General features: G+C 44.8%; 1 protein-coding gene across 3 annotated transcripts in view; it reads left to right on the top strand.

Annotated features, from left to right (window-relative positions):
- Positions 1 to 22,308, top strand: part of SH3PXD2A (SH3 and PX domains 2A) — a 269,813-nt gene that overhangs the window by 88,567 nt on the left and 158,938 nt on the right. For all 3 annotated transcript variants that reach the window (XM_042804727.1, XM_042804803.1, XM_042804760.1), the window contains exon 4: positions 20,977 to 21,053. In XM_042804727.1, the coding sequence (XP_042660661.1) occupies positions 20,977 to 21,053 (77 nt within the window). The remainder of the gene's footprint in view (positions 1 to 20,976; positions 21,054 to 22,308) is intronic.

The following is a 22,308-nucleotide window of genomic DNA, read 5'->3' on the forward strand; positions in this document are numbered from 1 at the left end:
TCTGTACGTAAGGAGATTCAGTGAGTCCCAGCAATAGTGACGCTGATCCACTGGCAGGTCTCGGAGTATTCTGCTCTCCTGGTGGTGTATCTGAATCCAGAAAAGTTGGAATCGGTGGGATTCAGAGATTTGTTTCATGCAAGTGGTTGATGTGGTAACAGAGGTACCTCCAGCCAGTTCCCCTCCACCCCATTCATCAAGGAAATATTGGCTAAGCTCACTCCCCAGGACATGCACCATCACTCAGTGAATAAACACAAGGGATTTGTGTTGTGGGTTAATTCTGCTGCTGGAAATCAAACTCCATCCGTGGTCAGATGACATCTTTTTTCTTGGAAAGGGACCAAGGTTAAGAAGACAAGGAAGGCAGGTTAGTTAAAATATGTCAAAGTCTCTTGGGTGTAAGTAAAGACTATAAATAAAAGCCTTTTAACTTGGAAAAGAACTTTAGAGTGATATGATCGGGTTCAATTTAGTCCAAATATTGCTTTATGCCATTAAGCTGTTATCAAGTTTTGGTTCAATTGCAATAGTTTTATGGCTTCAGTGCAGTGGGAACAGTTGCAGCCTTTATGCAAGGAAAGCATTTCCCCTGAAACATTTGCAGTGAAGACTGCTGTATTGTGCAGGAACCTGGGAGTGAAACTGCCTGGAAACAAATAGCCAGGGAGGTGACCTTCTCTAGTTCTTTCCTTTCTCCATTACAGAGTAACTACACAATCTAAGGATTTATATCTTGAACAATGAGGGGTTTTAAGTGAGGTTTAGTTTTACATTCATTGCATTCATTAATGAATCCTCAAACTTAGTAATAAAAGCTGAACATTTGTATTTATTTCCTCTTAAGCTGCAAGCACGTCTGATTCAACAGTGTCTTGAGATGATTTGTCAGGATGCGAAAATAAGTCACATCCCTCTTCCTCTTGGGATTAATAGGGAACTAGAATAATCATGTACCCATAACGTTATTTTAGTTGGGTTTGCATAATAGCCATAGAAAATGGTTATACTCAATGCAATGCAATGCTTTGTAATGATGATGCCTCAACCTTTGAAGTTAGGTTAATTCATGTCACAGTGTCAGATCTGTACAAATAATAAAACAGTTTCCTCCCCCCCCATTTTTCTTAGTTGGCCCTCAGTTTCAGATCCAAGTTTTACTATGGTCAATTAGAAGTGAGTGGATTTTAATGCTGTTTCTGCAGATATCCAGTACCATCACAGCCAGAAAAGTCCCATCTCAAATTTGGTGTATTTACATGTCAGTGAGGCTGAGGGTTTAGGAAGACCCTGGTCTTTCTAAGGAGTTTTGCTGTGTGCATGCCTGTACTTGAAACCTCTGCAGAACATTCCACCAAATCACTGCATCTGACCCTCTCCATGAGCCAAGGTTTTTCACACACATCTGGACTCTTATTCCTGGCTTACATTAGAGAAAGTGAGAGAAATCAGACCCCCCGTAATTACTTACAAGCTGTGAGCTAGGCACATATGTAAATATTTTCAGGGTCACAACTTAGATCTTTATTTTTAATATACTTGGTTATTAGTAATCATTTTTGAAGAGATTGAAAATCCCACCCATAAGTTTCTGTAGCATCAACCCTAATCAGCCTTGATCTCTGCTCCCAGTGGTATCATTGGATTTACTGTTGACTTCAGCAGAAGCAGTCACAGTGGGTCTGAGTGCTTTTGAAAACTCCTTCCCTGTATTTTTCTGTATAAAGCCCATCATTGTAGCTGCCAGATTATATGACACTAGGGTTTAAAATGACTTAAGCATGAAATCAAACTGATAAGAAGGCTAAGATGTAATAAAGCTAAGCAAAATAAATATGGTTTCTTTCTCAGTTGAAGTGACTTTCACAAGGTTTTAGTTTTCTCTGGCCCAAGTAGAAAAACAATTGAATTTGGTTCATTCTGCGCATGCATGCTGGGCATGTGTTGATACTGCTCCTGTGAAGCCCTGGGGATGACTTCCCACACCCATCACCATGTGCGTGGGCTTACCCCGCGCACATGGGAGCAAGTGAGGGGGGCTGGTGAATGGCTGGAGCCCACTTAGGGGGCTCAGCTTCAATTTTTCTCTGTCCCCCCACCCACAGGGTGTAATCTTGGGAATCAGCAGTTAAGCCCACACTTAGTCATTAATTCTGCCCAACGCTCTTCCCTAGTTTTCCACACTGCCAGAGGTGCTTTACAAATAGGAAACAGAAAATCTGGGGACTCAGGTGGGATATAGAGAGTCCAAATCCAACCCTGGACTCTCTGCACTTCTTTTATTGGGGAAAAAGAGAGAAAAACTAGAATTGCTATATCTCCCTGTTGCGTTAAAAGAATCAATCCATAAATCAGTGTATAGCGCTCAAATACTGCAGCGCTAAAGTCCTGCTGTAAATACCTATGCCCAACTGGTGCCTTTATTGCCGTGCTTAAAGCCTCTGTGCTCACATCTGTTTGCAGATGTCCTCTGGAGCAGGGTGGTCTCTTGCTGTAACAGTGATGATAAATGCTTTGCTCTTATGGATTAGATTATTCCTCACCAAGTTGTTCTCTGTTTCACTGGAGGTCAGCTATACTCATCATCTGTTAGGATTTTCTCCCCGGGGGCCTCCACTCTTTTTTTTTTTTTTTTTTTTTTTTTGCAATTAAACTAGATCCTTTGTTCTGTGGTGTCAGCAGATAGGAGCGTACTTCCAGGCAGCCATGAAGACAAAAACGTGTGGGCAAGGGTGTTGCCTCTCTCTGTGGCTTTCTGCTCCTCTTCTCCCATCGCCAGCTCCCCGCGCACGATGCTCGCTCCGAGAGGTGGTTGTGTCCTCTCCATACCGTCCATTCCCTGGTTCACCTCCCCTTGAAAAGAGAGCCCAGATGTTATAATCTTCTGGTAAGCCCTAAAACTGGCAGGATTTTTGTGTTTGTTTCCCTCCTCCTGTTTTATTTTTGTAAACCTATGGATTGACTTTATTTCTCTTAAAGGTTTCTAGGCTGGGAGACTGCTATTCATCCGCTTTTAATTAAAACAATATAGGGAATTAGGCCTTTCACATGGGTGGTTCTGGTGATGGCTATGACTGTTTTTGTTAGTTTTCCTTCCTTCTGAGCAAATGCTTGGAAATGTGAGTTGGAGCTTAAGCTTTTTAATTACTGGGGAGTAAAATTACTGTGTTATGGTGAAGTGACTTCTTTGCAAAGGAAAAACTGTTTCTTGGCTGCTGCCATGTGTGTTAGTGTAACTAAGAGAGGATGGTTTACTGCTGCATCCTCAGAGGACTGGAAGGTGGTGGGTACAAGGAGGGAATATGAACTTGGGCATCAAAGGGCTGAGGCAGTTGGGGCGTGCAGGGTGATCTGTGGCTTTGGCAGTACGGTGGGATGGAGGGGAGGTGGTGGGAACCCCATCCCTCCTCCTGGCAGTGCCCAGCTGTTTCCCACAAGAGTCTGGTTTGGATTACACTGCCCAAGGCACAGTTTCTCTTGATGTTGGTATGACACTGAAAGAGCATGGGTGTAGGGCTGAGAGCATCAGGGAGAGCGAAGTACTGCTCTTCCCAGGCAATTTACAGTTTCTCACTCCCATTTTGTCCTTCAAAGCAATACACTTGGGCTCATAAACCACGGCCTCATGCAAACAGAGACTGGTGGAGATAGAGTGTAGGAACCTCCCACTGGCATATGGGGATCACAAACTGGGCTTTTTCTGGATCTTGGGGAAGGCAGTAAAAGCTTCCTTCCCAAGAACGTGATTATTCTGGGTGAGCAAGCAAAGGACCTCAAGAGCAGGTCCCAGGCTGACGTAGGGAAGCAGCTGGCTTTTCCACCTGGAGTGTTTGAATTATTTCAGGATAGTTTTACAGTGTGAAAGGCTCCTGGAGGAAATTTTCAGAAGAGCCCAAATGTCATCTGACCCCAGCTCCTGTTTTCTAAAGTGTCACTGTGTTCCTGGTGTGCGTTTGTGTGTGTTTGAAAATCTGACTTCTGTTTCAAATTGGTTAGCTATTTTAAAACAGTGGAAGGAAAGCTGTTACCCTGAGTGTCAAGAGCATCAGTGTGCTTGCAGGAAAACCTGTATTTACCCACGGGTCCTTGGGGAGAGTGAATAATCCTCTTCAGTCTCATTAACTGCTGTCTCTCGCTTCTGTCCTTGCACAGTGCTTGTTTCTAGCACAAGGACGCAGCTTCTCTTGACTTCCTCAGCCCCTTGAGCCACATGTAGGTCCTTGTGGTGCTGCCAAGTAGCCAGCACAGGTGTTTGTGTCCCTTTCTGAAGCCCTTTGGGTCCATCTCAATGCCAGCACGTGATGAAGAGACTGTCCCCCCCACACTCCTCTTTTCTTCTCTCATATATAGCTTGAAACAGTTTACTGTCTGCCAGAGGTTCACTGATGCTGCATGTGTTTCTGATCTTGTGGCGTAACCGGGCTGGGTTCTCACTGGCAGCGATGAGACATCGGCTCCGATGTCACTCAGTTTGGTTCTGATCCGTGCTACCCCCAGAGCCAGACTCTGCTCTCATTAATGGCTTTTTCATTCGGAAATGTGTGCTTCCCTTTCTGCGTCGTTTCCCTATTGCAATGTCTAGAAAGGACCAAGGAAGAATTCTTCTTCTCACCATTTGTGATGCCTGGGGTTACTCAGGGGCTCTGCGTTTATTCTATGGTTTGTTACTAACACAGTTTCCTGGGGGTTATAAGATGATCTAAAGCAACCTGACTTGTTGAGCTGACTCAGAAGTGACCCTCCTGAATCACTCCCAGGCAGCTGAGCTGTCTGGCGTGTTGACTGCAGGGGATTAATCTGCTTGTCATTAAGAACAAAATGTTCTGCATGCCTTCAGAAATATCAAAAATAAGGCTCTTCATTTTGTGAATATTTTCAAAAAGTTCATTTCAGTTCCCTCCTTTTCAAATAATAGTTATTTAATTCAATGCCAGTGCAGTATCTGAAATGCACCTGTCTTGCCCTCTTGGCACGTGAACAGAAGTTAATAAAATGTGAGTTAAAATAAACAATGTGAAAAACTGTGTCATCCAAAAGAAAAAACAAACAAACAAAAAAACACCTGCTGAACTACAAAACAAACACCTGTGAAAAAGACTAATCTGGTACTTTTTCATTACATGTGTAAGTAACATGAAAAAGAGGGTACTTGAAACAAGATTTGTGTATTCACTCAAAATGATTTAAGGATCTGCTTGGGATTCAGATGGCCTTCCTTTCAGAGAAGGGAAAATAAGACTGGAAAGTGCATACTTATAGAATGCTCAAGATGTGTGTGTAAGCTAAGGCTTGACACAGCATCAGTGAGTGAAGGGAAAAAATCCTTTTAATTCCCCTACGCTCTGGATAAAGTCTTTAACAAGTGATAAGGTTCATTGTGCATAGTCCTTTGTCTCCTGTTGGCCTTATCCTCTCACTGTGTCCTTTCCTCATCATGTCAGGCTCACCTTGGAGAGCAAAGTCATTGGAGCTGGTCATTACTTGAGTGTGTGCTAAGGTACGTTTACTGAAACCATGGGCTTAGACCAGGTTGGATGCACAGTGGTGAATCAGGCCTAAGCTTCTCTTCATGTCCTAAATATACTGAATGTGCACCCTCATTGTTGTAGTGCATTGGAGAGGTGATTTTGGATTTGGACTGCCTGACGAGGTGAGTCTCCATCTGTGGAGCTCTGTAACTATGGGTTAAACAGGCTGCTTCAGTAGTCCTATAGGTAGAGTTGATTGTGCCATGAATCAGGGCAGTGGATTTGCTGGTCTCTTGAGCTCACTTCCAGTGCTGTATTTCTGTGATTTGGTTATTTGGAGCCATGCTGTAAAATGATTGTGATGAAGATTAATTCAGAGTGTGCAGCAATTGAACATGAAGGGTCAGTAGTTTGTGGTTGTAAGATTTCGGCCTCAAAAATACGAATTTTAGAGTACCCAGTAGTAGAAACTTCTCCAGATCTGATGTTTTCCTAAACTACTCCAGGTTTTTAATCCAAACCCCATGATTTCTGGACAACATCCCTCTGATTTGTAAGTGGCACCAGTGTAATTCTTGTCACCACAACACCAGTCCCTCAGCTGAATGTGCTCTTTGAACTGTACGTTTATGAATATTGCATTCAGAAGGTCTCATATCACAGAGCAATCATTGTAGCAGTTGCAAGAAATACTTTTTAGTTCCTCCATCTTCTCTGTCTATAAGGAAAAAGCCCAATCTTTCAAATCCATTTGCAGCAATGTAGTTTTTTGTAACACGGCAGGTATTACTCTCTTGTGCATCTTGTCAATGAGTGCAGTGGAAGGCTGTTGGGTGCCTTGAGGAATTTCTCTGCTGGGCTCCACTGGTCCCGCGTCCCTCCTCTTCTCATCCCCATCACCTCATACACAGGGTCTTACCAGTGGTTGGATCTTGCCCGGTGTTTCTGTGGCAAGTGCACCAAGCGTCACCAAGCTGCTCAACAGGCAGCCTTTAATGCTTCGTGTATCTTGTAGTCATGTAGTTTTGAGGCACAACCTGGATTTTGTTTTGCACAGGTGCCCTGTGTTAATTCAGGTCACCAGCACCTTTCTGCTATGTATTAACTTGATCAAAAGCCACAGTGGAACTGAGCGTTTTGACTGTGAACATATTAATCTCGGGGTCTGTCTTATGTTTCTACAGTGTCTGGGATGGTGGGTTTCTGCTCCAGGAATAAATATTTTGGAAAATATCTTCAGGTTCTTTGCAGAAGAACTGCTCGTCTCCAGCCATCTTCCCCTACCCCCACACCGCTGGTTGGGAAGTGACATTTCCTCTGTGCTGATCCCACAAAGGGACCCCCTGCTCCCCTGCCCAGTGAAAAAGGGAGGGCTTGTTCTGCTCAACTCATCACGGAAAAATATTACGTGGAGTGAGGCTGAATTCCATCCAAACATAAATAGAGTGGCATGCCTCAGAATATCTTTTTGGTCTAATCTTGCTCAGCAGTCCAAAGTCCCAAGTACCAATAAAGTCACTGACTAATGAACATTACTCAGTTCCTTTGGGTGCTTGGCTAGGGACACTCATAGTTTCCAGTCATACGATTACTCCTTTTTACTTTAAGCCGTCCTGTTTTCCTTTAGTCTTTCAACCTTAAAGAAACACTGAGTAACTTCGTGTTCTGCTTCTTAATGGCAAAGTCAAGGGATCCCAGAGATCTTTTTGGCTTCCTTTCCTCCTACCTGGGAACACCTTCTTTATCTCTGGCGCCAGCTGAAGTGTTAGTTTTCTGGTTTATTTTCCCTCACCCTTTTTGACTCTCTTTTCCCCTTTTCCACTGGAACTGAAAACAAAATTGGGATTTTCCAAGCTGAAGTGTGTCTCTGAGATACACAGTAAGGATGAATCAGCACCAGGACATCCGCTTTGAACACTGGGTATTTGATGAGGAGAGAGGAAGGGATTAAAATCCAAACCTGAACCTGAAATTTGGCAAATTATCTCAGTAGAAAACTAAGGGAAGGCCAGCCCCAATTTCTGGACAGTTCATTCTTGAGTGCCAGTAGAGACACAAAGAACAGCCAGCCTCCACATGAGTTGTTATCCTGGCACACAGGGAACCTTAAATTCAATTCCTTGTGGTCTCTTGCAGGATTTTACCTGCAGGAATAAATGTCTGTGTTGTATACCTGAATGAGATCTGTGAGTTCTTGAGCTGTCACTGATACCTTGTCCAGTGTCATTCAGAACTGCAGGATGACCCCAGTGTTTAGTTACCTTCAGCATCCAGTCATATCTCCAAGAACCTCATGCCCGGTGGTGCATCCTTGGATGGGCAGTGGCTCTGCTGAGAGGTCTTGCACTCCTGTACCAAGGGAAGCTGCTGGTGGTGTGATACCAAGTATGCAATCTGTTGCCTTGGCTAAATTCACTCCTGTTGTACCACTGAGATGCAGGTGCATATCAGGAGGACCATGAATGTTTTATGTAGTTGTGTGACCCAGGAACTTGTTTCACACCTTCAAATCAGAATGTGGGTCTGAAATGGTGGCTTGAGCTGCATCACCTAGTGTGGTCCTGAGCACAGATTGGCGTTTCATCCTGGCCTGGCTCCAGGTGATCTGTGTAGGTCCACTAGTGGGGAGAGATGTGTTGCCTGCTTCCTAAATCTGGCCTGAGTATTTATTTTTCACAGACATAACACCAAACTATGCTTGGACTATACAGAAGCTGCAACTGAAATTTACTGGGAGGTAGTTTCTGCAATAATTATCTACAACACCTGGCATATGCCACTATCCAATTTTGTGGCTGTGCTGTGCTGGTATATTTGACTTATTTCATTGTGATCATTGCATAAAAGTGTCACCCATCAGTGACACATCTCAGTCTTTGGAGTCTTATCAGTGACTTCTGGATGGCAACACTACACCTCAATATTATCAGCAGGGATAAAGAAGAATCCCACATTCAACTGACCATGGCAAATCCAATTCAAAATGCAAATGGATATTTTTCCTCCTATTAGGCAGAATGTGATTAATTTCCCATGTGGAAAATTGTTCAAGATAGACACGCTCATAAATTATGACATAAGAGATCCTATTACTACAAGCTCCATCAAAACCTACTGTGCCTCCCAAAATAGCAATAAGAAGATAATTATATTAACAGCCTTTCTTGTTATTTGATGTATGACTGACATAGACTGTATGCTTATTTTCTGCCAGACTAGAGCCTTCATTTAAGGATGGATGCTTTGGCATTTGTGGACATTAACAATAAACCTTGGTTTCTCACATTTGAAATTAAAAATTTTACAGCAAAGTCTTTAAAATAGAGGATTGAAAGCCAGTAAGTGCAAATGAGCCCACAGTTTAAAATGGTGCATCCTCTGGGGTTGAAGACTTAAAAACTTCATATCTAGAAAGAAACATGGTTTTACCAGGAAGGATTCTTGAAGGATCTGTTCTATAATCTGTGCTGTTCAACCCAAGATCAGCAAAAGAGGTTGTCAGTGATATAACTAATTTAGCTGATCACAAAATTTACTTAGAATACTCAAATTTGGAGCTGACTGCTGAAAGTTGGAGGAGGATCTCATGATATTGATGGTAAAACAGTTTGGTGTTGGTAAGTACAAAGCAGCACTATACAGGGGGGGGAAAGGGACCACTGCTGTCTAGGAAGGAGATTTTAGTAGTTCTGAGGATGTTTCCTTGAAAATTGCAGCTCAACAGTCAGCAGCAGTCAGAAAGCCAAAGGTGATGTTACAAAGAATTAGGCAAAGAATGGGGAACAAAACCCAGAGCTTCAGCTGCGGAAATCCATGATTTCCCCATGTCATGAATACCGTGTGCAGGTCTGGTCGTTGCCTCTCAGAAAGGGTGTATAATAAAGTAAGGTGCTGAGAAGGATGACAGAGGTGATTACAGAGGTGAATTGGCTTCTGTATGAGGGGAATAAATACACTAAAAGTATTCAGTCTGGAACAAAGGTGATGGTTGGGACAGAGTAGAAGTTTGTGAAATCACACAAAGAATTTGAGAGAGTGAGGAGGACATGATTATTTTTATTTCTCAGAATGCAAAAACCAGATTGCAGCCTGTGAAATTTGGAAAGCAAGCTTAAAGTGAACAAAAGGAATTATGTAATCACATGCTGTGTGATTAAATTATGAAATTCATTTCCAGAGGACTCTATAGGGACCATAATATCTGTGGGTTCAAAAATGTACTAGAGCAGTTTCTGTAGGATGGAGCCAACATTGGTTGCTAAAAATTATTTTCCAATTCCGAAAAAGTCTAACCACTGATGTGCAGGAATGGGAAGGGTGTATCAGGAGAAGGATCCTATTACCCATGACCTCTTCTTGAATTTCTTGCCTATCTTTTACTGACCACGCTTGTAGACAGAGAGCTAGACCCAACCAAATGCAGCACTCTCGCATTGCTGCAACAAAGTGGACTAAATCTTCTGTCCCTTTTTAGTGTGTTATAACTGCCAGTGAAGCTGCATTCTTGAATTGTAGCAGCTAAACACGTAGATGGTGATCTTCCATCTAGAAGTGGAGGAGATGGCATCTGTCCATTCTTGACCTTTTACTTGGAGACCTCAAGTCTGCAGGCTGGACCACCTCAGAGGGGTTATCTGAGGTACCCAATAATGGGACTTTGTACCTCTGGCCAGCCCTGCATAGCACTGCACAACAGGACACAAAGGCAAACAGCATTTGAGGAGCTGCCATTCCTGTGTGGTGGCACATGGAGAGAAAGACCAGTTTGTTTGGTGGTGTGGATTTTGTTCACAGGCAGCCCTGTTTGGCTGCTCAGTGTCTCCGTGGCTTCAAATGCAATTAATCAGGGCCCAAAAGGGTAATTATCAGCTCACATTCCTAATTCAGATTTCTGTGCCTATTCATGTTACTGTTTTTTCTTTAATTTAGCAATAAAGTTGGGGTTATTTTCATGTTTCTATGCTGCTGGCCCAGCAATCCTTATTAAAAATAAAAAATAACAAAACATTAGTTTCCAGTGCACCTTTTTTTCTTTCTCCCTGGGAAATTAAAAGGCCATATTAACTGTGAAAGGGAAACGAAAGTGTGCATAGTCCTAGGGTCCTGCTGTCATGTTGGCTGAAGGCACTTTTCCTTTCATGGGGCAAGTAATTGCTTAGAGCATTAATCCCTGAAAGGGACTTTTCATTCTGCAGTGGGCGAAGCTGTTGACATCTGACAGTGCTGTTTCCTCCTCTGATTGGACACAGGCACCTTGCTGAGCCCAGAAGAAGGTGGCCTTGGAAAGCTGGGGATGCTCAGCACCCTCCACCCTAAGGTCCAGGGCAGCAGCTCTGTCCTCTGGGGTGCTTTCACACTCAGCGCTTCATTTACTTGCATGTGGAGAAACTGAGAGGAATTTTTCAGGGAGAATGTCCTCAGCTGTCTTCTGGTGTCAGCAGGCACTGCTGGTGCCAAGTCACACGTGAGCGTAATTTGGATTAAGTGGCCTGAGCTAGAAATGGCTGAAGTGCTTACACATGGAGGAGCTGGGTGTGAAGGAGGCTGGTTATCTGATAAGTAATTATAATTATAAACATTTTCCTATTCCTGGGCATTGACTGAGCCATGGTAAGTGCTGGTGTGAATGCTCTTGGTTGTGCAGCCGAGGTGGAGCAGTCTGAGTGAGCTTTGCGTCCCTGGGAGGCCGAGTGACTGGACCCTGGCTCCTGTCAGTGCAGGCTGTGTGTGCTCACATGGATCACCGTGGCCACTGCCTACCAAAGGAGTGGGTTAGCTGTGCACCTGTCAGCTGGGAAGGGGCAATAGGGGTGGCTTCATGGTCAAGAGTTAAAGAGGAGGTGCTTCTGGGTGGCCTGGCCAAAGACCTGACCCAAAGGCTCTTTCATCAGGTGCTGTGGCCGCATTGCTCATGCCAGCTGGGTTATTGCACTGCAGGCTCAGAGGAGGCAGGGGAAGGGGTGAAGGTCTGGCTTTGGAATCAACACAGGGAGGTGCAAATGTGACTGCACTGGTCAGACCCCTGACATGTGGTGGAAAGACAAGTGTCCATCTCTCTTCTGTAACACACAGATATCAGCCATCCCTGCCTTAAAGCGCACGCTGATGAGCCTTTGAAATCAGCATTAGCTTTATCAGGGATTAGAGCAAGCAGAGAGGAAATTCCTACCAGAGATTGTTTTAATGACATAGAAAGGTAAGACATACTAAAAAGATGTGTCTGGAACCAGAGAATGACGCCTGTGGTTTGAGATGGTGTCCTGGTCTTCAGATGAGCTTCCTGACTCAGAGACCAGTCAGCTTTGATCTGGTTGTTATTCAATAGCTTGCTTCTGTGCCTGTTGTCATCTACCAAAAATTCAGCTTAAAACTAGTCAGAGGTTTCACTTGGAGGACTCCAGGAGAGCACTTCCATTTGGAAAAAAAAAAAAAACCAGTGCTCTTTTTTTGCAAAGCACAAGTTTCTGAATACTGCTCTCTGAAACCTGGTGAGTTCCAGCCTCTGACAAGCACAGACACCTAGTTATGTTTGCCGCCATGTTGTTTGTTTGTTTAATTTCTGGCTAATTGGTGCCTTCCAAATACCACAGCTGCTCTGAGGAGCACTGTCCCTGCCAATCTGACTGCTGAATTTCATCTCCTGTAACGTGGGACTTATTTACCTGTAGGCTGACTTAATCAAGGTCTTCCACGGGAGAGAATTTTGCCTCATTTGTGGCAGAAATCAAGGCTTTGTTTTTGATTAGAATAAATGTTTTAACAGAAGGATTTTCTGGCCCCAGATGCCAAGGTAGATATATTTTCACTCTGCATGTGATAAGCAGAGGGATCTAGGGACCGGCTTTATTGCTTTCAATAGCATGTGCTTATTTTGTGACCTTGTGAAGCCGCCTTCACATCCCTACCCCTCAATTTCTACCTGCAATGTTCCTGTAAGAGTATATGCCATAGCACCATGTTATTGCATGACCTACCTTCTAGTAATAATAACTTTGATCTACGTGGTGTGAGAGCAAATATTTTTTTCACAGCTCCAGTTCTCAGACAGTTTAAGGGTGGAGTCTCCCAAGCAGTGTTATTGCCAGTCCCACCAAAGGATGTGGCTAGGACCTTACTGTTCTTTTCCAGTGTAGTTTGGCAAGGGTGTGGTGCAAATCCATCTCCCTGTGGTGACCTTGCTGCAGGGTCTTTGACCCCAGTGGATGTAGCTCAAAGGCTGCCTGTAGCTGAGGCTGGTGCTGGCCCAGTGTCTGTGAAGTACTCAGGCTTAGTGTCACAACAGTGCATGCATTAATGACAGGTCTCATAAAAGCTTATGAGACAGTGAAAATATTTTAATAGGCTCAATTCGTTAAGGTTCCTGCTTTAAAAGATTGAGGTGGGACCATATGGTCCTTCCCTGGGTGCCCATACCACCAAGTGTCAGTAGGAAGTCTCCTATTGACTTCAACAGACCCCAGAGCAAGGTGGTACTTGAATTTTTGGAAGGAGCACAGGAAGAGTTTAGTTACTGTAGCTACAGGGGCATGGTCTTATCCTTCACAAAGACCATTTTTCATAGTTAAGGTGGCACAATGGCATTAGAGAGGCCTTTTCCCACTTTGGGGTCAGGAGCTGGAGTAGCTGGGATGATACAAGCATGTTCACCAGCAAATATGTAAAACAAACAGGGGCTGCTGGTTCCCGAGCACATTGGACCAATGTATAGAAATCCACATCATTTCCACACTGGCCAGGGAGTGAAAAGTTCTCTAGAATGTTGCTCTGCAGAAAGTCTGTGGACCACTGGTGATTTGGATATCACAGGTTAGGAGCCACTAACTACCTAGGTGAAAACAGGACACTGGGGTCAGCTGATACAGGGGGAAAATCAAGTGTTTCAGCAATGAGACACAGTGTTGATATTTCTCTGATCAGTTTGGTACATGGTATAGATAGTCTGATCATTATTTAAGCCCTGACGTTTCCACATGTTAGATGACCTGGTCCTGGAAATTTGGAAACAGATCTTTTTGGAGGATGTTCAACAAAACGCTGGGTGCAGTGGCTGCGTAAGTATGTGCAGATTGGTATTTTAGGGGAGAAGTATGCGTAGGCAAGGATGATGCTTTGGATTGCATAGGCTTTCCTGTTTTTCTGTGCCTTTTGCTCCCAGCGTAGCAAAGACTGTACACAAAGAGGGGGACATTCCTGCATCCTCTTGTGTGAGGAATCCATGCTGTTTCCTAAGTCAGTGTTTCTCAGATGTTTTGAAAACGTGACCCTCTTTTGGCTCCTGTCTCTGTAGGACTGGGAATGCTCATCAGGTCAAGTTCCTCTGGATGAGGGTGTGCCAGTTGCTGGTGTCGCTGGCTGCAGGTATAAATACCATTCTCCCTCTCCCCTTGGACAAACTGCTTTCTGCAATTAAAAGCAGTTGGCTGTTTGCAGGCTAATGTAGCACATGCAACCAGTAATTACAAATGAGTTCACTTTCCACCTTGAAGAAGCTGAGCGGTGTAGTTCGAGGAGGCACCAATTTCACTGCACAGATTGAAGACTTTACTCACTGAGTCAACACTCCCAACATTTTGCAACCACTCACAGACTGGGAAGTTCAGTTTTAAGAGATGTGGGGACTTGTGCTCATAGTGAGATCCTCTTGTGTGGGGTAGGTGCTTACTTTGCTATACTCTGGTGGTAAAGCTGGTTTAAGAAAGGTGATGAATCTGTGGGTTTGCTGGTGCATACAGACCAATGCACAGAGAGCTGCCCCACAGTAAGAAAATTGAAAGGATAATTTTGTAGAACTTTTTCCTGCTCTTTCCAGACCAAACACTTCATAATTTTCCTGCACCATAATTACTGCCTTGCTGTGGGGAGGTGGGAGGTTTGCAGCTGGTGCAGCTGAAGAGGAGATTACAGGAGCAATGGGTTGTTTGGGTGATAGCAGCAGGACATAGAACAACATGAAGTAGCTCTTGGCTTATGCAAAACACTGTACAAACACTAACAGAGCTGTTAGCTTGAGATTTGCACCCTGTGGCCCCCATCTGTCACTCCTGAATTTCAGCATCGGCATTCATGGCTCTTCTTCTTCGTCCTGCTGTGCCTGGTTGCTTGAATTCCCAAAGTCTGTACTAGCAAAGCCGTTCTAGAGCTGATGCTGTTGTCGCTGGAGGCTAGTAACCACCTCTACAGACAGTGGAAAGCAGCCAGGTTCAGAGGTAGGAGCCCTTTGCTGGTGGTGAATCCAGTCTCGCCTCTTGCCTGTCTTTGGTTTCCTCTTGTAGTTATTCACCTAAGGACATATTCTGCTTATCACCTCTAATGGAGGAAGATTTCTCTTCCTGGTGATATTCTTTTATACAAGCCATGTTATTTCCCATGCGTTATTGCTTCTCAGTGATTTTCTTTAACATTGCAGCTTGTGCACATTAAAAACAGGATCCAAGTGCAGACAATCACCCTCCCCACCATCGCCCATATCTCAGGGCACTATTGTTATTGCTTGTGTTGGCTTTCCTGGCAGCCCCATCTGTCTCCATCACCTCTTGTCACCTTTCATAGTAATTCCTGCTGATTAGCAAGGGCCTTTATCAGCTGAGGCTCTTTGGCAGCCAAATTCAGCCAACAGTTCTGAATATGTCACGAGTTTCTACTTATTAAAAAAGTCCTTCCCCCTCCCACCGGTGGAAACACTATGAATCATTTCCCTCCCCTTTCTTTGTCAGGAGCAAATGCCATCAGTGTTAGGAGTCTGACACTGGCTTTCTGACTCCAGGAAATCATGGATGAAACAATCCATGGAAACTGGGATCCCCATGTCAAAGTAAGACATTATTTTCTAAGGAACACACCTCTTTTTTGGCCACTGTCATATTGACATCTGTTTGACAATCACACATATTTCCATGGGAAATATAAAATTGTACTTCTATCCCATGGTATCATGCTGTCGGATTCTTTATTTTACATTGCAAGGTGGCAGTGTGTATTTAAATGCTCCATTTGGGAGTTGAACTGTGTGACAGGCGCGTGAGAGTTTGGGGCAGGACTCTGAGGTGGATGTCACAGCTTAAATGGGTTGAGGGGAATTTGTGTCATATCTGATTGCACATCTGTGCTTCTTCAGTGTATAAAAATAATCATAACAGATATGTGTAAGGAATAGAAGCCTCCATAAAAATACTTGAGTAGCGAAATGGTCTTAGTTACAGTGGAGGAAGGTGCTTACACTAAAAGGAGAACTTGTAACTGTGTGAGAGCTAAATTCTTTACACTTTTTTACTGATGGAACATCAGTGTAACTAAAAAAAGAGTCTGACTTCATCTCATAAGCACACTCTGTCTCTGAGAAGTTGATCTTAGGTTGAACACATTGCTTTGCAATATATATACAGACCTTGTACGTCCCAGGTTCTAAGGTAAAAAGAGGAGAGAACCAACAGCACGGTAACAAGAACAACGTGAAGAGGCAGAAACAGGAGTTCTTCCCTGCTCTTAAGAGACAGCCAGCTGACAGCCTCCACAGCTGGAGCTTCTGTAGTCAGAGGCAGCACGTCTCTTTTAAACATAAATCAGATGAGACATTAGAGTATTTTTAATATGCCCATTAATCTTCAGGCTGTCTGCTGTTGAATATTTATCATATGGCTTGGTGCACATACTACCCTCTGAAGTGTGATGACAGTACTTGAAGAAGAACATTAAACATGAATATACATTTGTCCATTGTCCCTTTGACAGTGGGTTTGGACACTTCCTAACCTCTGACAGACTCTCCTTGTATGAAACAATGGGTGTCTTAGACCAACCCGTCACCCTGACATCCCTTGAAAGGAGACTCAAGCTCAGCAATCAGAGAGTAAGAGCAAGAGGTGGATCTGTTCTCTGGTAGATTTGTAAAGGAGCTAAACAGCAATTTCCCTGCCTCCCTGTTGCCCCTGTCACAGCTCCCACTCACTGCCTGGCTCCAAAGAGCAGCAAAGCTGGCAGCTCAGGGCTGAGCCACTGGCACAGTGGTGGGAAGATCATGAAGACATCTCTAGAAGGTCTCAGGGCCTAGATATGCAGCACATCTCCTTGGCAGTGAAAGGTGTCATTAAGAAATTTGTTTTAGAGCTTACAAATCACCAGTCTACGGCAGTAGGTGCTGTGACAGCTGGCATCTGGTGTGATTGTAGGGGCTGTTTTGGTTACCTCTTTCTCCCTTGAAGAGGAAAGACTGGATTTTCTTGCTAGGCATCCCCTCAGGGACTTCCAGTGCTTCTCTGCTAGTGATACCCTGTGCTGTCCTGCCTCCAGACTGTGCTCCACAGTGTCACCAAGCCCAGCAGGAGCTAGGCTTCTTCCCTGCACCAACCACGTCCTTGACCATTACAGAACACTAGGCTGTGGACCCTTCTGGTGTGTTCAGCACACACCTGTAGGCTAATGGGAGGACCAAAGTGTTGGGATGCTTTTAAACCTGTTTGTTCTTGGGGTCCATGGCGCTTGTTAAAATCTGTGCTACTCTAAGTATGAGGTTATGCAGGAATAAAGTGATATTCAGAGGATACCTTTAAGCTTGCAGAATCAGCAGCTGTCAGATAGACAGTCTCCTGCATAACTTTATTCTTCCCACTTTGTGCACCTACTGTGTATACAGGAGGAAACTGAGGTCTTGTGGGAGAAGAAGTGTGTGGTCGCGGAATTAAAGACTACATTTATATATAGAGAGAGAGATGAAGGGATGACTTAAGATACCCCTACAATGCTAAATCTGATACTTTGCCTCTTATCCGCATTAATTTCCTAAGAATAATATTTTCTTTAAAGAAAAAAGGATAAAAATAAATATTGTTATCCTGCATTAGCAGCAGGGCTGGAGCCCTGTGTCTTCCCCACGTCTTTCTTTCCCAGTGCTGCAGTTCTTGGAGTCCTTCCTAACATATGCCAGACCTCCCTTGGCCTGGTCTGAGCCTGGCACATTGGTGAATAAAATATTTGCACGAGGCAGCACTGTCCCACGTAGCCTATAGCTTCCTGAGTCCGAGACAGACTTCCCGTTCACTTCCTAACTGTGCTGCAACAAGGTTAAAAAGCTGCTCGTCCTTCTGTAAAACAGAGTTGTGGTGCCTGAGGAGGCTTAAAAGAGATGCAGTAAAATTCAGGAGAGAGGAAGCAGCACTGTATGTACTCACATAGAAGTATATCCCTTCCTTAGAGATGTGGAAACTACCCAGAGGAAAAGCCAAGTGGCACATAAACTATTACTCCACCACCCTCAGAAAGAAATCTCCTGGGCTGTCCTACGTTTACTGGCCACCCCAGGACCTCCCCACTTCATGCTAGTGCTGTGTGAGATGCTCCTTCCCACTGCTGTCCTGAGGGGTCCTCGCTGGCTCTTATGTGCTCCCACGGCTTGGCTGTCTGCCAGCTCTTCATTTCTTTAGGGTCACCCTACCTACCTCATTAGGCAAAGCCTTTCATTAATGGGGTCTGTGTCCAGTGCACCCACTTGGAAGGTATAAAGAGTGTACAACGTGGGTCTCTTGGGTTACCTTCCTTTTCCAGTCCCATGGGACCCCTCCTGATTTCAGAGGAAGACCATTAGAAATGGGGGAACTGGAGAAAGCAGTAGTAACTTGTACTGGATCTGTAGTGGTTCCTGCTGGTCAGTTGTGGTGGCTTTGGCCAAGCTTCTGTCAGCACAGTCTGTCTTCCCAGAAAAGGGGAGAAGCTGGGCGTTTGTGAAGCTGTCCCTCCTTAGAGGTGCTTCGGTACCTCCAGCAATGGGACTTCTCTGCCTGAGGACCCCCGGGATTTGTGAGGGGGTCCCTCCTTGCTGCCCACCAGAACTGGATTTGCTTGCAGAGTGTATGTTTTTCTTCTTGGATTTTTTTTTTTTTCCCTTTGTTGACTGCTACTCCGTGGTGTTCTAAACTACTCAACCTTCTCCAGATCTCAGTTTTGAATACCATACTGGACTGGGCAGCTACAGATCCTTCCCCACAGCCCTCATTGAGACTTTTCCACCTTCCAGTAGCAGAAGGAAAATCTTCCTTTTTCTGAAGGGATAAAAACAGAAGCACCTTCTGGGCTTTGCTTTGTCCTAACACCGCAGTCATCCTGATATTTTCCATCTCCATTTAAGGACTGAATTAAGACTCATCATATCCTGGGGTCTTTTTTGTACTCTGTGTTTAATGTAACGTTCTTTATTATATTTATCTTGTTTCTTATGTTTGAGTCTGTCATTTATTATGTTACTTTGAAGACAGGGCCCCCCTGTAAACTCTCTTTTTAGGAAAGCTGAATTGCATTTACAGGAGACCTTGAATGTGTTTAAGTCTTCGGTTCCTCTATGTTTTTATATGGTCACTGGTTTGACTTTCGACTCGTGGCTTGAACTGAAAACAGGAAAGCCAGAAAGTGAGAATGTTTCCAAAATGTCGTTTTCTCTTCTGAGTATATTTATAAAACCTGCAAAGAAATACCAAGATCTCCCACACCAGCATTTCTGGAGCACTGGGAAAGGAGCTAGTCTTTTCTCTACAGCTACCTCCTCCCCCCATTCTCTTCCAAAAAGTGGCTTAATGCAGTTATGCAGTACAAGTACAGTGTGATCCTGGAGGCTATCAGAAATAATAAGAAATGTTTTGAAAGTACAGGTAGTTCTCCCCATTATCAGACAGAGAAGCAGGAAAGCAGCAAGTTTTGGTGTGTCCAGAGTTAGTCGGTGCAGGGAGATGGAAGTGCCATCTTCCTTCTCCAGGAGCCTTTGGCTAAATCACTTTAGCTCAGACAAACATCTCAGACACCTTTTGAAGATTTCCCTTGTGCTCTGTGACCACATGCCATTGCATCCCTCAGGGGTGGCTCAGCACCAGCTTTGTAATGAGATAAACACGGGGAACCCAGAGAGATTAGTTTATGGCACTAGGAAATGGCTTTACCTCACAAGACAAACTGTTTTGCTGGCAGAATTGGGGATGGATATAAACCACTTTCTCCTGTCTGAAACAAAAGGCTTTAACACCTTCCAGATTAGCAGCTATGAAGGAAAAGGCAACCAAAAGGGGCAGAGTCTGGGAGGGTTTAGAGCCTCTGCTACAGGACCATTAAAGGCTGCTATTTCATTAACCTCTCAGCTTCTGTAGTCATGACAAAATCAAAGCCACATATTCAGATTTTGGATCTGATTTCATTTCCTATTCCATTTTCGTATCCTGTGATGTGTGGATGAGTATCTTATTTGACTCTTGGCAGGAGAGGTTTGGAGCAGGGGGTGGTATATATGTCAGTGTTTTTTTTACGTAGACATTTCATGGACTAAATAATACTGGCAGATACTGTTTTCTTCCACCACAAGGAGAACATATAATTTATTCATGTCTTGTTACATTAAAAGAAATATAGCACAAAAGAAAATGGGAAGAAAACCACCAAAAAAGGATATGAAGATAAAATCCCTTCTAGCCAAAAAAATACCAACTCTATGACATCCTTGTGTGGGGGGAAACTCAGTTCCTAGATTATTTTGATAAACTTTGTTACAATCAGTTTCACACAAAACCCAGCTGTTTATTTAATCTTAACTGCTTGCAGAAATGTCATCCAGTAAGGACACTGAGATATTTTTTTTTACTTTCAAAAAAGAGAGTTTGTTTATTTTTCTTCTATTATTTGATTTACCTTCTGTAGATTTATAAGGGCTCTGTCACCAGCAGCCTTGTATTTGCTTATGGCTGTGTGGTTTGTCTGCCTGCAAGGGCAGGAGCATCTGCAGGGGGAGGCAGCTCAGTGGGCAGGCATGGGGCATAGATGGAGCCTGCATCCCACCCTAGAGATGCTCACCGAGCTGCCAGCATGGATGTGCCAAAGCGGCCCCGAATTAGAAGAGAGTCATAGCATAGTGTCGGTCCATTCCAGGATAATGCCATCACTAAAAGGGAATTAAAACTTGTTGCGTTATGTACAGGATGAAATCAGAAAAACTCCCCCTGCTCTATGAGTCGCTGTGGTCCCCTTTTGGTGGCTCACACAAGCAAGAGTTTGGTGGCAGTCACCAAGGTTTCACAGAGCCTGTTGTGCCTGTGGTAGTTGTTGGCTGTGTGCTGCATCTCCTGTGCAAACTTAAGACCAGCAGCATCCAGCTGCGAGAGCTGCCATGCACGCTCCTGTAATAGCTGTCACCCCGGGTCCCTCTGCTGCCTGCCCCACAGCGTGTTTCTGTGCAGTTTGCTCCAAGGGCAGGAGCGGATCTGCTGCTTGCACCTCCTCCAAGTGTGCCGTCCTGTCTGTCTTGGAGCAATGGGGGGGCTGCAGTCACACAAAGCTGCTGCTGTGTGAACCTCTCCAGTACTGGGACTCCTCTGTTGGGGGTATAATGGGGTTGCAGAGCTCAGCCACCAGCACTTCCGACAGCTGTGGTTAGAGCCAGGGATGAAACCCCGTCTGCTGACCTTTTTGCTCGGTGCTGTTGTGCTACCCTGCATGGCAGGCGATGTCCCTAACCCTCCCCTTTCATCTCTTCCCTCCTCAGGCAAGATCCTGTTCCGGAGGAGCCATGTCCGAGACGTAGCTGTGAAGAGACTCAAGCCCATCGATGAGTACTGCAGGGTAAGAGCTCTGGGGAAGGTGTCTGGCAGCCCTGCTGCCTGGGGGCTCACAGCCCCCACCAACGCGGGGATTTCCCTGCTGGATACTGAGAGCTTCATCTGTGTTGAGTCCATCATAGGGAAAGATGGTCCTTGCCAGATACCACCAAAGCTAACAGGGTAGGTGAAAACGAGCTGCTGTTTGCGCCCAGGGTCCTTGCAACATTTTCCACTACAAACTGTATGCACCAGATTGATGCCTCATTTACTCAGTAAGGGCTGTAAGACTCATCTGGCCAAAATGTGGATTTTATTTCTACTTCAGTCTCAATGAATGCAGGAGTTGAGCCAACACAAAGGCACGACTGAGATGGCATTTTCTTCTGTTCCCTGCCTATCTGTCCCACAGTGCTGTACAAGGGACGGTGCTGGCTGGTGCAGCAATGGGGGTGGGTCAGTGGATTCCAGGAGTGCTTTGCCTGATGGGTGAAAGCCTGGAAATGTATTGCAGGACAGAAAAGCACAGCTGAGTTGAGAAGATGGTTAAGTCACCTAATCTTTCCTTTCTAGCTTAGGGTTTATGATTTGATGATAATTAATCCTCTGACAGTAGATTAAAAGTCCTCTCCAAGCAAGGCCGGATACCCATTTTTTGTAGAGGTATTGAGCACGTCAATCAGTGCATAATTTAAACCCCAGACTTCCTCTCTTATTTCCCATGGGGTTTTCTTTCCATTTTTAGAAAGCCAGAGGAACAGGTGGAGGGGAAAAAATACATTCCCAAGAACTTCTCCAGTCAGACATTTGCTCATCCAAAATTGGGAGCAGATCGCCGAAGTGCCTGAGGGGTGCCGGAAGGGGGGCAGTGAAACCCATGCCATCTGCACCCCCTGGGTGAGGAAGCTGCAATGAAAGTCTTATCTCATGAGATCAGTCTTACTTGTGTGACAATTAACACACTGTCTTCCTGCCAGCAGCCGAAGATCTTTAAAATATGTAGGGTCTTACTTCATCGCTCTCCTTCAGACAGGAACTGCCTGCGACAGGAGCGGTGAGGGCTGATGTCAGGGTTCACCCAGCAGATGTGTGATGGGGAAAGTGATGACTTGTGCTTGGGGGCAGCTGCTTCTCTAGGACCCCTTTGTCTGCGCCCCAGACAGACCCGGCCGGGCCTGCCGGCGCCCTGCCGGTCATGGCCGAGGGATATGTTGTGGCGTTGGCCACCGGCGTGTTCATTGACACCACGGCGCTGTGACTGTCACCCTCCTCCTCGCTTC

The sequence above is a fragment of the Tyto alba genome, unplaced genomic scaffold, assembly GCF_018691265.1.
Source record: "Tyto alba isolate M040663 unplaced genomic scaffold, T.alba_DEE_v4.0 Super-Scaffold_1, whole genome shotgun sequence".
Taxonomy (NCBI): Eukaryota; Metazoa; Chordata; class Aves; order Strigiformes; family Tytonidae; genus Tyto; species Tyto alba.